General features: G+C 30.7%; 1 protein-coding gene and 1 long non-coding RNA gene across 2 annotated transcripts in view; one reads left to right on the forward strand and one right to left on the reverse strand.

The window, feature by feature from the left end:
* The window catches only part of LOC127728303 (mitochondrial-processing peptidase subunit alpha-like), a 31,300-nt gene that overhangs the window by 4,743 nt on the left and 9,730 nt on the right, over positions 1-16,827 (forward strand). The window contains exons 3-8 of the mRNA XM_052235644.1: positions 307-386; positions 8,693-8,775; positions 9,942-10,044; positions 11,729-11,821; positions 13,252-13,533; positions 15,166-15,377. Of these exons, the coding sequence (XP_052091604.1) occupies positions 307-386; positions 8,693-8,775; positions 9,942-10,044; positions 11,729-11,821; positions 13,252-13,533; positions 15,166-15,377 (853 nt within the window). The remainder of the gene's footprint in view (positions 1-306; positions 387-8,692; positions 8,776-9,941; positions 10,045-11,728; positions 11,822-13,251; positions 13,534-15,165; positions 15,378-16,827) is intronic.
* Positions 2,524-7,514, reverse strand: LOC127728352 (uncharacterized). The gene is made up of 3 exons (XR_007994088.1): positions 7,340-7,514; positions 4,146-4,231; positions 2,524-2,987 (listed from the first exon to the last, which is right to left on the reverse strand). It is a non-coding gene; the product is annotated as an uncharacterized LOC127728352 (long non-coding RNA).

The raw sequence follows: 16,827 nt of genomic DNA on the forward strand, positions 1-16,827 counted from the left end.
GATACAAGGAATTGTGGAGTATACATTTTTTGTACATCACTGATTCAGCAACCCAACAACACAAAAAGAAAAAAAACATCTAAGATAAAACTCTCCTATGTTATCTTAATTTAAACATCATGAAGTGAAATGAAAATTATCCTGATTTGCTATTTGAGCATGCATTATTTGGGAATAAGGGTAAAGACAGGTTGTTTTGGAGTATGATTTATCTCTGGTTGGGGTAACATGTCTACCTTATGCATCAGTACATGTACTAATTTGCTATTGTATTGTTCTTTGATCTATATTTTCTTTTTATTTCAGTGCTGATTAACTCAGGATCCCGTTATGAAGTAGCTTACCCATCTGGTATATCACATTTTTTAGAAAAAATAGCTTTTGGAGTGAGTTTTATACTTTAAGTTTCTTCTGCTTTTTATGCTAAAGATAAATTTTCAAGCCAGTACTGGTATTTGTTGTAAATTATAATAAAAACATAGAGGACATTTAATTTGAGGTTTAAACAGTCATTCCCAGTATATATGGACAATTTGATTGGTATAACATTTAAAGCTGCCTTAAAATCATACATTTTGATATCTGTCTGCAAGAAAAAAAGACTAATTTAAAAAAAAAAAAGGATGTTAACTTTATGAATAGTGCAAATGGCAAGATCAATTTCTAAACAGTGAAATTGCAATAGGAAATTTGAATACATGACAAAAGTATAACAGTTTATATGAGGAACTGTTTAAGCATGCCCCCTCCTTTTCCTTCATCTATAGAAGACATAGGGTAAAGGAAAGGCACAACAAACACATTCTAGTATCGAAAATTTTTGTCATAGGACATACTATTTTTCATACATTAACAATTTATGATATGTGGGAGGACATGGACCATGTGAATGAAATCTATGGTACACTAGAAAGGTCTTGAAATGTTATTTTAGAATATATATGGTTTAGAGGTTGACATCTGGACAGTTGTACAAATATTTGAACAACATATAATAACAACAGGGACTGGTAGTAAGGAAAAAACTTTTGAAAATTTATACACACAATCCTAATTCAAAGGTATATGATCACGACAAACCTTATCACTGGCGTGTTAGAGTTAAGAACATCCCCTGCTCTGCTGAGGATGGACAGATTACGAGGGCGGTAGAAAATCTAGGAGGAATAGTCCACACATTAGACAGAGAGCGACTCAGAGTTGACGGTTTACTCACCAATTGCCAAACAGGTGACAGGATACTATACTGTGAACCTATGGAAAAAGTCTTGCCTAGAACCCTAAGAATCGGTAAATATATGGCTGTTTTGTTACACAAAGAGCAGAAAACTGATTCTTCTCAGCTCACATGTAACAAATGTCTGCAAACTGGGCACAGGCTCAGAGACTGTCCAAATCAATGGGTATGTACATCATGTAATAATCCCGGACATAAAAAAGCTGAGTGTCCCAATTTCGGGACCACAAGTGACAACGCCCAAGACCAGCCAGTCAATGTCAACAATAATGGCATACATGAACCAGAATCAGAAGATTTGACAAGTGAAGACGAGAATATAACTAAAAATAAACAAACAAACACTACAAATATTGGAACCACTAATCAGTCTCCGTCTTTTTTAAAAGATTTCAATCTCACAAGCGCAAGTTTCAGCTATAATGCTTCAAATAAAAGTGATGCAGCTCATGATATGAATGAGCCTGAACACCAAGGCAATTCAGCAGCTAAACATAACAATGAAATTAAAAAAGCAAAAGCAAAAGCTAAAGCTAAAAAAAAGTCCGGCAAAAAAGACGGTCAACAACAACTGAATAAAGACAACGAGGAGAATCCTACTCAACCAACATTATTCTTTCACTTCCAAGGGAACGACAATGTTGGAACACCGGATGGTCGTAAAGACAAACGCCCAGCAACAACACCAACTGACCAAATTCATGAACGCACATCAAATATTCAGAAACCTAAGGGACCCTAACTATCAGCAATCACAACTAAATGTACATACACTTTATATACATTAAATAGTATAATTATCTAGCTAATTTCATGAACATTTGTATATATTTACTTTCTTTCTGTGTTTTTATTTACAGTGTAAAAAAAAAGAAAAAAAAGAGCATTTTGCAATAAAAGATTGTATGTGTTCGATTGATGTTATGGTAAACATAAATAGTGTTTTCATTTTATGTTTTTTCATTGCTTTTACTCATTATGTAAAAAAACAAAAAAAAGAATATGATATAATATTAGATTATATGTGTTCGAATGATGATATTGAAAATGAAAATGGCTTATCTTCCATATTTTGTATTTGTGTTGATAAGAATAGTATACTAACCAATCAAAGAGAGGAATATGATACAACCTTGGATCATATGTTCTCAATTGACGATATAGAAATAGAAAATAGTGTAATGTTTAATTTAACTTATAGGTATGAGAGATTTTATTCTCAAAACATCAACAAAAATATTTGTCTGAAAGAACCAGCTAATTATAAAACAAGCAATAAACCTATGAAAAGAGAAATTTTTTATTTACTAGTAAACAAACGATCATTAGTTCTACTGTTCACTTCAATATGCTGCGTAAGTTTCATTCAGCTCATCATCAAAGTGTATTTATGCATTGATTGTATAAACGAATCTTCTTTTTTCTGCAATTTAAACAAGGATACATGGAAAGTATATCAACCATTAAATATTCCTACGAAATTGCACATATGGTACGCAACTAGTACACCACCATATACCGCATCACACACGGGAAGTACAAAACTAAATACATTTATATATCTTTGCACCATATTATCCAGACACAAACACTCCTCAACTAGCTATGTTAATCCTTTTGACGCAGTATATTCACTACAGGTACAGAACAGTATTGTTTTAAAACACATGACACACACAGCTTTAAGTGAATATTCATAGTTATAATGTCGTTGAGTGCTCGAACAATCCTTACTGAACAATCCAAATATCTGAAAATAGAAAAAGTAATTTCTGAAAATCAATCTCCTATACACATACATGTACATTCTACACCTTTGAAAAAAGTAAAAACATACATAAATCTATCAAGTTTACAGCACAAAGTAAGGTCAAAGAGAACTGTAGAACTGTATTATTGTAAAAACCAATATTTTTATGACACACGTATATTATATACACTTATGTATGCCTACTATTATACTTTTATTTGTATTGTATACAACAACTTAGAACAGTTAGTTAAGATATCGATGTATATCTATGTAGAAATCTTTGCTAATACATGAATAGTTTCTAATTTAGATGAGTAATAATTTAAATATTTGCTCCTTGAACTGCCAAGGGTTAGGACAAAAAGAAAAAAGAGTTAGACTACATATCTGGTGTGAAAATCAAAAATGTGACATCTTGTTTATTCAAGAGTCCCATTTCATTGATAAAAACATAAATACAATAAACAGTGAAACTAAAAGTAAGATATACCACAGCTTTGGCAATTCCCAATCTAGAGGTGTTTCAATTTTAATTAAAGATAATATAAATCACAAAATAATAAATGAAACTAAAGATGAAGAGGGTAGGTTTATTTTAATTAATGTTGAACTTGATAATAACATCTTCACTTTAGTAAATGTATATGCACCAAATATACAAAGAAATAGAAATTCTTTCTTTAAAAAAATAAGCAACTTAATTGAGAATAACAGATTAGGTATTTTAATACTTGGAGGGGATATAAACGAAAGTCTGACTGAAAAGGACAGAAAAAGTACGAGTACACAAAAATTTAATAAACCTGTAAATAGTTTAAAGCAGTTAATAAAGAAACATAAGTTAATTGATATATGGAGAGAAGTTAACCCAAACAAAACACAGTTTACCTGGAGAAGGAAAAATAACTTTAACATAGCAAGCAGGATAGATTATTTTCTTATCAGCTCCGACATAAGACCACATATTACAGCAGCAGATATTAGACCAGCTGCTATTTCTTACACTGATCATCAAGCAATTTCGTTAAAGTTACGACACAAAGCACAAAGCAGAGGCAGAGGTTTCTTTAAAATTAATAATAGTATACTGAACGACATACAATATCAAAATCTCATTAATAATTTGATTCAAACTTACAAACAAAAAATACTTACAAAGGCTTTAGATCCTCAAGTTAAGTGGGATGTTTTTAAAGCTGAAGTAAGGGACATAACCATAAAATACTGCAGGCAAAAACAAGCTGAAAATAAAAATGAAATAATTAAATTAGAACTGTCATTAAAAAAATTGAATGAAAATGTAGAAAACTTCCAGGATAATAATGTTCAAAATAAAATAAACAATGTTGAGAAAAAACTAGAAAACCTTTACATAAATGAAGCAAAGGGAGCTCAGGTTAGATCGCGTGTAAAATGGACAGAAGAAGGAGAAAAAAACACAAATTTTTTTATAGGCCTTGAAAAATCCAGACAAACTCGTAAAAATATTTCTGCCCTTTCGAATGAAAAAGGAGAAACTATAACAGATTCATCTGAAATTCTAAAGTTAGAAAAAAACTTTTATGAAAACTTATATAAAAGTACAGATCCTAATGAAAATGAAATAAAAAAATATATAAAAGAAACAAAAGTAGATAAAACTCTTTCTCAGGAGGAAACTCAAAATCTAGAAGGGGAGCTTACTATAAATGAATGTACAGAAGCTATTAAATCCATGAAATTAAATAAATCACCAGGTATTGACGGGCTCAGTGTAGAATTTTATCGAACCTTCTGGACAAATTTAAAAGAAATTGTTGTAAAAGTATTTAACATATGCTATCAAAAAGAAGAAATGAGCACACTACAAAAAATAGGGGTAGTTTCTTTATTATATAAGAAAGGAAACCCTCTTCTTTTGGACAACTATAGACCAATTACTTTACTCAATGTTGACACAAAACTTATGGCATATTCTTTAGCATTACGTCTTAAGCCAATACTAACTAAAATTATCCATAGTGACCAAAATGGTTACATAAAAAATAGGTATATAGGTTTCAACATTCGTCAGATTCAAGACATAATAGACCATGCAGAATACTATAATATTGAAGGAGCAATGCTCTTCATAGATTTTTCCAAAGCTTTTGACTCATTGGAATGGCCATTTATGTATGAAGCACTAAAGAAATTTGGACTTCCAGATCTTTTTATAAAATGGGTTAAAACTCTGTATAAAGATATAAAAGGTTGTATGTTAAACAATGGGTGGGTCTCATCGTCATACAACATTAAGCGCGGTATTAGGCAAGGCTGCCCGTTAAGTTCCCTGATTTTTGTTATTGCCGTAGAAATTTTGTCCTGCAGAATAAGACAAGACACCAACATCAAAGGTTTTCAAATTAAGCTAGATACTAAAACACATAGTTTAAAGATCTCACAATTAGCTGACGACACAACACTTTTTCTAAAATCAAAAAATGAAGTATGTCACACTCTTAATATTATTGAAATCTTTGGAACACTATCAGGTTTAAAACTTAACAGATCAAAAACAGAGGGCATTTGGTTAGGAAAATTAAAACACTGTAAAGATAAGTTTGAAAACATAAAATGGAATAAAGGACCAATAAAAAGTCTAGGAGTTTATTTTGGAACAAATCGAGCTGAATGTGATAAGCTTAATACTGAAAAAATAATACAAAAATGTGATAAATTAATAAGTAATTGGAAAAAAAGAAATCTTACAATGATAGGTAAAATAACAATTGTAAAATCTCTTCTTATACCAAACCTTACATATTTGGCTTCAGTCACAAACCTACCACATGAATTTATTCAACAGTTTAAAACCCTTATTTATAATTTTATATGGGATGGTAAAAAAGAAAAAGTAAAACGAACCATATTAAGTAAAGATACTACTGATGGAGGTCTTAAGATGACAGATATAGACAATTATATAACTGCACTACAAATAGCATGGATTAAAAGACTAACTGCAGATAATTTTGCTAACTGGAAAGTGATTCCAACATTTTACTTCAATAAATTTGGTGCTAATTTCATGTTACTTTACATGAATCCAGATAACATTTACTCCATACAAAACCTACATAAAACTTTACCAAAATTCTACTTAGAAATTGTAAAAACCTGGTTCAAAGTACAAAATTTAAATAACACCAAACTCACGATGAATTTTAAAAACATTAGACAACAAATCTTATGGGGAAATAAAATGATAAAGTTTCAAGGAAAGTGTTTAATTTTTATAAAATGGATAAAAGAAGGTATTATGTATGTTAATGATATTATTGACCAGAATGGTAACATCTCTCAAGATATAATATCTAATAAAATACCCTCAAAATCCAATTTAATGTTTGAAATTTCAAAAATTAAATATGCTATACCAAATGAATGGCTCAAGACACTTAAATCAGATCAATCAATAAAATCAAAAGTAAAAAATAAACTTAACCTTTGTATTAAGACAAAAGAAAAAAATAAGATGACAAATTTACAAGCAATGGTAACAAAACAGATATACACACACATTAATAGTAGAAATGAAGACATACCTTCAGGTTTCTTAAAATGGAAACGTGTACTAAATTTAGATTCTTTAATCCCAATTAAATCAATGCTAAATTTCGTATTTACTTATTTAAAAGATAACAGATTAAAACTATTTAAATGGAAATTGTTGCATCATATCCTTCCTTGTAAACAACTGCTCTTTCAATGGAAGATAAAAGAAGACAGTAAATGTGACTTATGTAATGAAACAGAAGATTATAAACATTTTTTTCTGGAATGTCAATACTTTGAAGCTTTTTGGGAAAAGATCAAAATACTATTAAATAAAGTTAAAATTGGTCATCATATCCTAAACTACAGAAATCTCATAGTAGGATATAAAATCTGGGACATCAATTATTATGACATAAATCTTTTGGTAACACTCATTACATTTTCCATTCACAAGTGTACTCACATTTCAAATTATAAAACTACAAATCTTGATGTATATGCCCTGTTCAAAAAAGATTTTTTGAACTATTTAAATATTTCGACACTAACAGGAGTTAAACATGGTAACATTTTGAAAGAAATAAGCTTGTACATATAATTATTATTTTATGCATATATGTTATATGCTATATTTATTCAGCAATACATGTGTCTCATCATTATTTAATCTTTAGACCACGTGTTGTGGACTTCGTCATGATCATGATCAGTGATAAAACATTAAACCCCAATTATCCTAAAAGCAGCCTTACTTCTTTTTTAAATCATATATTCACAAATAACTAAACTGATATAAACACATCAATTCGCAACCAAGTATGTATACCTACATAATTAATAATAAGTACAAGCAGCTTCGCCAGTTAGCTTGCCTCCATCGTATGATCGTTGATCAACAGGTCATGACCAGGTCAACTAACATATACAGAGTCAAAGCGGTCCACGATTGTAATTTTTCCGGAAATTAATTTCTGAAGTAATCTGTTGTATTGATACATAGAATGTAAATCTTACAATTTATTATTATTAATGTACTGAGCAATCTCCCTGTTTGTTCAGTAAAACTAATCCTACAGGGGTGCCCTGTCAAATGCTGTAGACATGGTATTCATTATAACAGCAATAGTGCAATAAATCAGATTTTAGATAAAAAAAAAAAAAAATAATAACAACAACAACACCAACAACATACTTTATTACCAATCATGGTAATATGAGAGGGGCAGGACATGACTCCATGTATCAAAAACTAATGGTAATTCAAAATATATATGAATAAAAGGAGATGTGGGAAATATGCCACTGAGACAGCAACCCAACATAAACATAACCAAATGACTTCTAGACTGCAAAACACAGTCTTCAAATTATATGGTTCAGAGGTCGGAATCTGAACAGTTTTCAAGAAATAATACAATTATTGAAATGGAGAGTGGGTCATGTCCCGAGGGGCAAAACCTATGATAAACCAGAAAGGACATGTCATTGCTATTAAGAATATATATATTTTAAGAGATATTTCACAGTTTATTATATGAGTAACCCCCTGGGATAAACCCTTACCCATCAATTATTTGTCTTTGAGGTCAAGGTAAGATTTCCTTGATATTCAACTCTGAGTTTTGGGGTGGTGATCCCATGTGTAAAATGTCAAAAGGATAAACAAGTAATGACAAAAAATGTAAACAAAAATTGAATTATTTGACCTCTAGGTCAAATGTCGAGGTCACATGAAGATTTTGATAAAACAGGATGCAAAGTCTTATTGTAATGTACCTTCATACTGAATATCATAATAAAATAATTCATTGCCAAAAGTTAAAAAGGTTATGACTCAGAATAAAAGAAAATCAGAAGCAGAACAAGAAGGAGAACAAAAAGAAGAAATACTTCTGAAAAAGATGTCTCCCTTCATCTAAGAAGAGGCAATTATATCAAAGAGGAGACAAATATATTTTTACGGCAGAACGAGATAAATACTGTTGCAGTAGGTTTTCCTTAAAAGGTGGAAAAAACTAATTACTTGTAAAGTTGTATGAAAATGCAGATAACAGTACTGTATTTTAGGTTTTTATTGTAAATTACAGTATAATTAAAAATAAAACTTTGAATACCAACATTTTTACCGCTTTGGAAAATAATAATGTATACATATATTGATGATAATTACACTTTCATTTTAGTCAACAACACAGTTTACAGATAAAGACAAGATTTTACAGGAATTGGAAAAACATGGTGGCATTTGTGATTGTCAATCGTCAAGGTTGTGTAAAAAAAAAAAATCACATATATCATAATCAGTATAAAATTTGGCATGTTATATGTAGGGATTTTGATGTTTTTCCCCCACCGCAGCAGAGGGGGCACTAAGTGTTACACTTGTCCGTCCGTACGTACGTCCCAAAATTAATTTCCATTCTCTAATTTTAGTTTGCCTCAACCAAATGTTATGACACTTATACACAATGCTTATTACCACAAAACTCAGATCAAGTTTGAATTTGAGTAGCGTCACTTTTATCGTTCTTGCGTTATGTTCCTTTATAACATTATATGCAAGTGGGGGCATCATCTGTGTCCCATGGACACATTCTCCAATTATTTCTTATTGTCAGGGTTTTTTTATTTTATTACAAATAGTTATTTGCACATACACTGGATAATATATGTAATGGAATTTAGATTACAAAGTATACAGAATGAATGCCAGAAACCTGTTTTTAAAAAATCTATTTTTTGTCTAATATTTGAATGCTTGTGATGACACATTTTTATTTGTATTTTTATTATAAAAGTCTTATCAAAAGCAAGCTTATTCTGAACAATATAAAATCTTTCAAGAACTTATAACACATTTATGTACTGACTGCCAAAATGTGAGGAAAGACGAATATTCAAGAAAACATAGTATTGGATGTACATTAGGTATATGTTCCAATGCATCCAGATTCCACAGGGAGAGAATCAAATTGATTTGCTTTTTATTTTTTGGTTAATAAAATGAGCTGTTTTCTGACTTGAATAACACAAGATGATGATTGCTTGAATGAATAAATTTATTAAGTCATTTTAATAGTAGAATATTTACTTTACTTATTATACTTATAAATATGATTATGTGAAATTTCTTATAGCCTTTGGTGTATTTAAAAAAAAGTTGAGATTTATTAATTATCTAATATATTACATGTATTATGTATTATACTGAATTATTTAGTTTTGATATTAGGGTTATATTACTTTTCCTGAACAACACTAAAGATTTGGTTAATGATTGATCATGCAACAAGGACTTTTTTTCTTCAATAGAAAGGAAGTTCATGTTTATATCTTACAAAGAATAGACTTAAACTGTAAATATTTTTCAAATAACAATAAATTTTTTTAAAGATATTTTTTTTTATAATATTTTTTTAAATGATCTTTCAGGGACACATTAATTTATGCCATGTCAGCAGAAACTAGAGGATTGCAAGCAGTAGTTAATATCTTATCAGAAGTTATAAACAGACCCACTATAACAGCTCAAGAGGTTGGTAAAAAAAGTTGAATTTAAAAAAAAAGGCCGGGTTATACTAAGTTGGAGGCAATTTTTTCATTCCTACACATTATTTCACCCAATCAGTAGCTTGACGGTGATGGGTTGTAACATGTGCACACTTTTCTGACCTTTCAAACACCTACTTCCTGTTTGCAAATACTATGAATTTTTTATTATGTTGAATGAAAAAAATTATTTTCGTCACACCTTTCTCAGAAACTACTAAACAAAATAACTTCATATTTGGTCAGCAGTTTGACTGTTGAGTTGTAAAAATCTGTTGGACAATTACTTCTTTTCTGATACTTTGAACTAAGAATCTGGTAATGCCTAGCATGACAAATCATGCATTCTTGTTATCATCCAATTTACAAATGAGTAAAACAGTGGACAGTCCTTATTGAAGCAACTACAAACCTTCCTATTCACTTGAGTGCAGTCTTTGATTTAAGTTGGTTATGTGTTTATCTTTAGTTTTTTGTGAAATATTTTGTTTGGCTTTGTTTTTGTATTACTGTACTCTTTTGAACTTGTGATTTTTTATTTGCCTCTTGATATCTCCTTATTTGACATGAATAAAACATTTTATACAATAAACATATTTATCTCAGATTGAATTTGCTGTGAAATGGATTAAAATGGATTTTGATTTTATTAAACTTTTCAATGTCATCCATATCATGTCAAAATTGTGTTATTATATAAGATAACTGTTCACTATTAAATAGGTTTGATATCTTTGGCACACACCCATAATAAAAATAATATTGTTAGTGTTTCAGTTCCTTTTTTATCCTAAGCCAAAAACATCTTTTAATTATGATACAGTTGTACAAAGAAATTCAATGATCTTGACATATGATTAGGCTTTATAGTTATTGTCAAGAATATTTATATCATGATTGAAATGTATTCTAAAAGTATTACATCATTTAGTAATTATGTATACTGCTATTGTTATTCCTTCATGCAAAAATAATTTTTATCAATTTAAAATATTCTCAAGCATAAATTACACAGGTCAGATCATTAGAAGATAAAAAATATTGTTCATTCGCTATGTACCTTTTGTATTTCAAGATAGTGCTGCCACATGATAATCATCCATTTTATGTTTCTTGGTGTGAAATCCCCAGAGGGAACTTCAAACACCCTACATTGCTTATTTGATTTTATTAATTTTTTAGACCTAACCATTTCATCTTTCTTTTGTAACAAGAATGTGCAATGAGAGCACATGTAAGTGCTTAAAATATTGAGAGGTTTAATTTCTGTATTTAGTTTATTATTTTTGATAATTTGTTAAGTAATCAAAATTGACCAAAAGAAGACAGAACTGATTGCTTAAAATGACAGATCAGAACATCACTGTATAACACTGACTAAACAGCTAACACCAATAGATAACAAGTGGTTAACCGATCAACATAATTAGATAACAACTGTTTAACCATATAACATATCAAGCTAACACTTATGGAACATTAAGAGGTAACTAGCAAACACTATCAGATAACTTAATCTAAGTATTATATGTATTACTAGATAACTACTGGTTATCACTTAGGAGTGTAATATTTTTTGTTGCTCATATGTGCTTCTATTGAGTTTAATTGTTTATTAAGATTTTTGCAATGATGACAGCTAAAAAATGCAAGTCTTTGATTTTTTTTAGTTAGAAGATGCTAAGATGGCAGTAGGGTTCCATATTCAGGGTATGGAGTTAGATCCCAATCCAGAACCCATTCTAATGGAAATGATTCATCAGGTAATATTTACAGGAAATTATTTATCAGGTAATATATTTAGAGAACTCATACTTGTGGTCATTTATACTGTAAACAGGGAAGTTTCCTCGGCAGTTTTATTTTCGCTTTTTTTGGTGGTAAGAGTTGAAACCCGAAAATAAAACAGCGGTGAATATTTCAAGGAAAGCTGATTCATAAGATGAAGACCATACATGAACGTATATGAATAGAATATGTACAGGACTACTGCATAACACCAGTTTTACACACCAAAGATCTATACCGAAAATCATAACTTTAAATGTATTTCTAAATGAAAGGCAATGTATGAAATCACAATTTAACTCATGTTAGCCTAATTAACATGGTAGACATCTCAAGTAAGCGAATATTACGGATATTGTTATAACAATTGTTTCAAATATGTAAACAGCTGTCAATCAGTTTTACAAGGATTACCTCATTATATCTGCTACACAGACTAATCAGATCAAAAGATCGATTAATTAATTAGCAATTATCCTAACAACATTTAATTCATTCTTAATATGAGTCTAATATGTCATTCTTCTTTGTTTATTGTGTATGTGTTTTTAAAAGCAAACATGACTCATAACTTTAAACTACTTTTACATTGATAAACCAACAAAAAGGATTTCTGATTGATTTTATCTCTTGACTTATGACACATGTTAAATTGTTTACTTTCCAAATCATTTATTATAGAATACTTATATAGGACATCGGAATATCGCGAATTCAATACTGCGCAAATATAGATTTGGTTGGAGAATCGTGAAAAAAGACGGCACGAAAATTTCCTGGTTTACAGTAGTAGGAATTGTCAACCCAGAGGTCATTCCAATTGAAAAATTCACCAAGTGGCCAATGAAATGGATAATTTAAATTAAAGAGCATTGAATAGTCCCAAAATTATCTAAAGTAACTTAACTGCTTCAGTTTATTGTGGTAGTGTGCTGGCCTTGAGTGTGATAGTTGTTGGTTGATCCCCAACCTCGTCAGACTAAATACTTGAAAATTGGAATTTGTTGCTTCTCCTCTAAGCATGCAGCATTTAAGAGTAAGAGCAGACTGGTCTGCTCACACTGTTTAGGGTAAGAATACTTACCTTACCTTACTTAACTAGCAGGTTAAAAAATCTGGCTCAGCATGTCGGCTTAGTAAAAAGTAATGGGCTATATTCATATCAAATTATCATGTTCCTTTTCCTGAATATGTATTCAATTTGCCACTGGATGTTAAATAGCCATCCAGCCATCTAAATTCTCTCTACATGTCTGTTAAATCCCAAAAGAATTTCCTAGAACTGCATGCAGAACTATTTATATTGGGGTATTAATCCTTTTAATGCCATTATCCTAGAAATTATTTGACATACATGTATAATTCATTTTACCTTAAACATTACATGTTATATTTATAATTTCAGGCAGCTTTCAGAGGTAATACATTAGGATTACCACACAGATGTCCTCCAGAAAACATTGATAAAATTGAAAAAAATATTTTATACACATACATGAAGAATTTTCATACACCAGAGAGGATGGTATTAGCTGGTGTTGGGATGGATCATGAACAGATGGTGGAATTAGCTAAAGAACATTTTGTGAAAAAATACAAACCAATATGGTTTGAACAAGAGAACTTAATAGATACGAAAATGTCTGTGGATAATTCCTTAGCACAGTACACTGGTGGAAAAGTTTTGGTGAGTAGTCAGGAGAGAATAGGACCAGAATTTAATATATCTTTCATTAACGTGGTGGTCAGTTGTCTCTGTATATTTGTATTTGTATGACATCTGTCTGTACGAAATCTTCAGCCTGTCATCATTACGTAATGGTATGATATTTGTAGCAGTCATTTGCAATAATGGCAAGGTACACTTGATATACATGTCTTTATCTGTGTAGGTCTATGCCGTTGGATATTTCTGAAGCAGAGGAAACATCAAACATTTTCGTCAAAAGTTGGACAATGTTTTGTTATTATTAGTTACTGTTTAAATTACTTGTTTTGTTATAATGAATAATGATGCAGCTAAAGCATTTTATTTTTGACATGACCATGTGTGATTCTTTTTTGCCTGCTGACTGTGTTAATTCCCTTTCATATTACTACACTGAGGAAACAAGGGGAAATAAACTAAAAATGGTATTTTTAAAAACTAAAATAACTGTAATTAATATGATTTGATTTGATTTTTTGTGTTTTAACACCACTTTTGGGCTATTTCGTGGCAGCCAGTTTTTATTGGTGGAGGAAGCCGGGGTGCCCGGAGAAGACCACGACCTTCGATAGGAAAACTGACAATCCTAGTCAATTAAGATTAGAGTTGAGTGCAACCGCACGAGCGGGGTTCGAACTCACAACCTCAGTGTTGACTGGCTAGTGATTACAGTAGTAACTACTTAGACTACTCGGCCACCGAGGCCCCTGTAATTAATATGTGTTTTCCTATCTGTAAAAGCAACAGCATTGCACAAAATAAATTGCAGGATAAAGACAATCAGTGTTTAGTGTCTTTAAATATCAGCTGTATTCCTTTACTCGTCTCGTTGAAGCTTGCATTTCTTCTGTTTTTTAGCCTCGTACAAATACAGCTGATATTTAAAGACACTAAACACTTATTTTCTATGTATCATTATGCCCCACAAGGGTTCAAAATTTGAAATAAAATATGTTTAATATTTATACATTTTGTACTTGGATTTGTGAGAGTTTTCCATTCCTTGTTTAAGGTTGATGGTTTGTTGATGAAATTATTTGAATAGGTAAAATGTGGTTTTAAATCAAACTGTTTACAATTTATAAATGATACTCATTCATGAAAAAGATTTTATACTTCTCTGTATATAGAAAAGACAAGAATGATTTATTGTTATCAGGTTTTCCACATAAATCAAAATTTCCTCTGTGGTAAAACACAAAACCAGCAATAGTTAGTTACATTCCATACAAAGTCAATGTCACATAGTTGAAAATGTACTAGTATACAAATTTCAAATTTCAAATGTGGAAATCTGATTTAATGTCAATCACAGACAAATAGCTCAGTACTGCTGGTTAGGAAAAAGATAACAAAACTAACAGAAATGAAATTAAAATTACAATTGTATTTGTATGACAGCTGTCTGTACGAACTTTTTCAGGCTATCACCATTACATCATGTATGATACTTGCTTCTTTCATTTGCAATAATGGCAAGGTACACTTGTTTTAAGATAAAAAATCAGAAGTTTTGAGGGAAGTACCACTAAATTACAACTACAAAATTGGAAAATATATATACAAACTACCATACTTTAGAAATCATAATTACATTTAAATATATTTCAGATGGAGAAAGATTTGTCAAATGTCAGTTTAGGACCAACACCAATGCCAGAACTAGCACATATTGTAATTGGTCTGGAAAGTTGTTCACACAAAGATGATGACTTCATCAGTTTTTGTGTACTTAATATGATGATGGGTGGTGGTGGATCATTCTCTGCTGGGGGTCCTGGAAAGGGAATGTATACAAGATTATATCTTAATGTATTAAACAGGTGAGTTCCAGATTTCTGGTCAGAACTCATAATATAAATATATCTATAGAAGGTGGAATTTACTCGGTACTTTCCAATACCAGTAAGTAAAAAGGACAGATGCCCATGACTAAAAGATGGCCCATGTTTATAAAGTCCAAATAACCTATGGTGTAATGCTACTGACAGTCTAATGATGATGATGATGATGATGTTGGATGGCTGTTTCACGTCCAGTGGCAAATTAAATGCATATTCAGGACAAGAACATGTTAATGTGATATGAATATGAACCATGACTAACTAAGTAGGACTGGAACACAACTTGTACAGTCATTGTGCATCATACGTGAAGGTGCATTTTTTTAGGGTTGAACAATGAGAAATGAAATAAATTATTGTTAAAAATCACAAACTTTGAGAAAAAAGTAAAATAACAAAAATACCAAACCTGAAGGAAAATTCAAAACGGAAAGTCCATCAACAACACAAACACATCAAACTAATGGAAAACAACTGTCATATTCCTGACTTGGTTCAGTCTTTTCCTTATGTAGAAAATGGTAGATTAAACCTGGTTTTTGTCGAGCCTTCCACTTTTGTGGTTAAAGTTTTTGAAATTTTAATAACTTTCATAACCTTTTCGCTGATGAGTCCCGGTTTACCATGATTCACGCTTCAGACAGTTGATGTTGAGTCCCGTTTTACCGGAACGGAATACCTCTTTTATACTTCCCGGTCAAAACAGTGCAAACACGAGTTATCTTTCTTTGTTGAATACCCGGATGAAAGTGTAAACATGGCGCTTCCGTTTGTTGAAAACCGTGTCAAATTCTGAGGAAATTTACGGAATTTACGAGAATTTGAATGAGGGAACATTTTGTTTGAAAGAATATGGAAGAATTGAAGCCAAACTAGTATACTTTTTTGACATAAAAATGTCGTTTTATGTACAAAACAATTGGAATGGACATCATTCAGTGTAATAAATTTGTACAGCCTCATTAAATTTTTCAAAATTTTGCCGTTTTGGGTTAAAAAATGACGATTTTGGGTCAAAGAGCAGAATTTTGACAATTTCACCTAGATAATGCCGAAAATTTGAAAATTTGAATATTTTATGAAGAAAAAATTATCAAAACATGAACGAAACTAATAACATGGTGTTAATGAATGAAATAAAGACACAAATAACTACAGACAAGTTTTTATTGACATTTATTATGAAGATCTCCCACTTGAGTAATAGTAGCCAGGGAAGCCGTCATCTCAGAGTAGCTTCTGTCTGGGCAGCTATTGGTGAAAGGGTTAAACTATCCTGGATTTCTACCAAACTTGGACAGAAGCTTGTTTATGATCATAAGATAGTATCCAGTAGTAAATTTTGTAAAAAAAAATTCCTGTTTTTCCATATTTTACTTATAAATGGACTTAAGTTTTTCTGCCAGGAAACATTACATTCACTCTGTGG

The sequence above is a fragment of the Mytilus californianus genome, unplaced genomic scaffold (genome assembly GCF_021869535.1).
Source record: "Mytilus californianus isolate M0D057914Y unplaced genomic scaffold, xbMytCali1.0.p SCAF_2, whole genome shotgun sequence".
In the NCBI taxonomy this organism is placed as follows: Eukaryota; Metazoa; Mollusca; class Bivalvia; order Mytilida; family Mytilidae; genus Mytilus; species Mytilus californianus.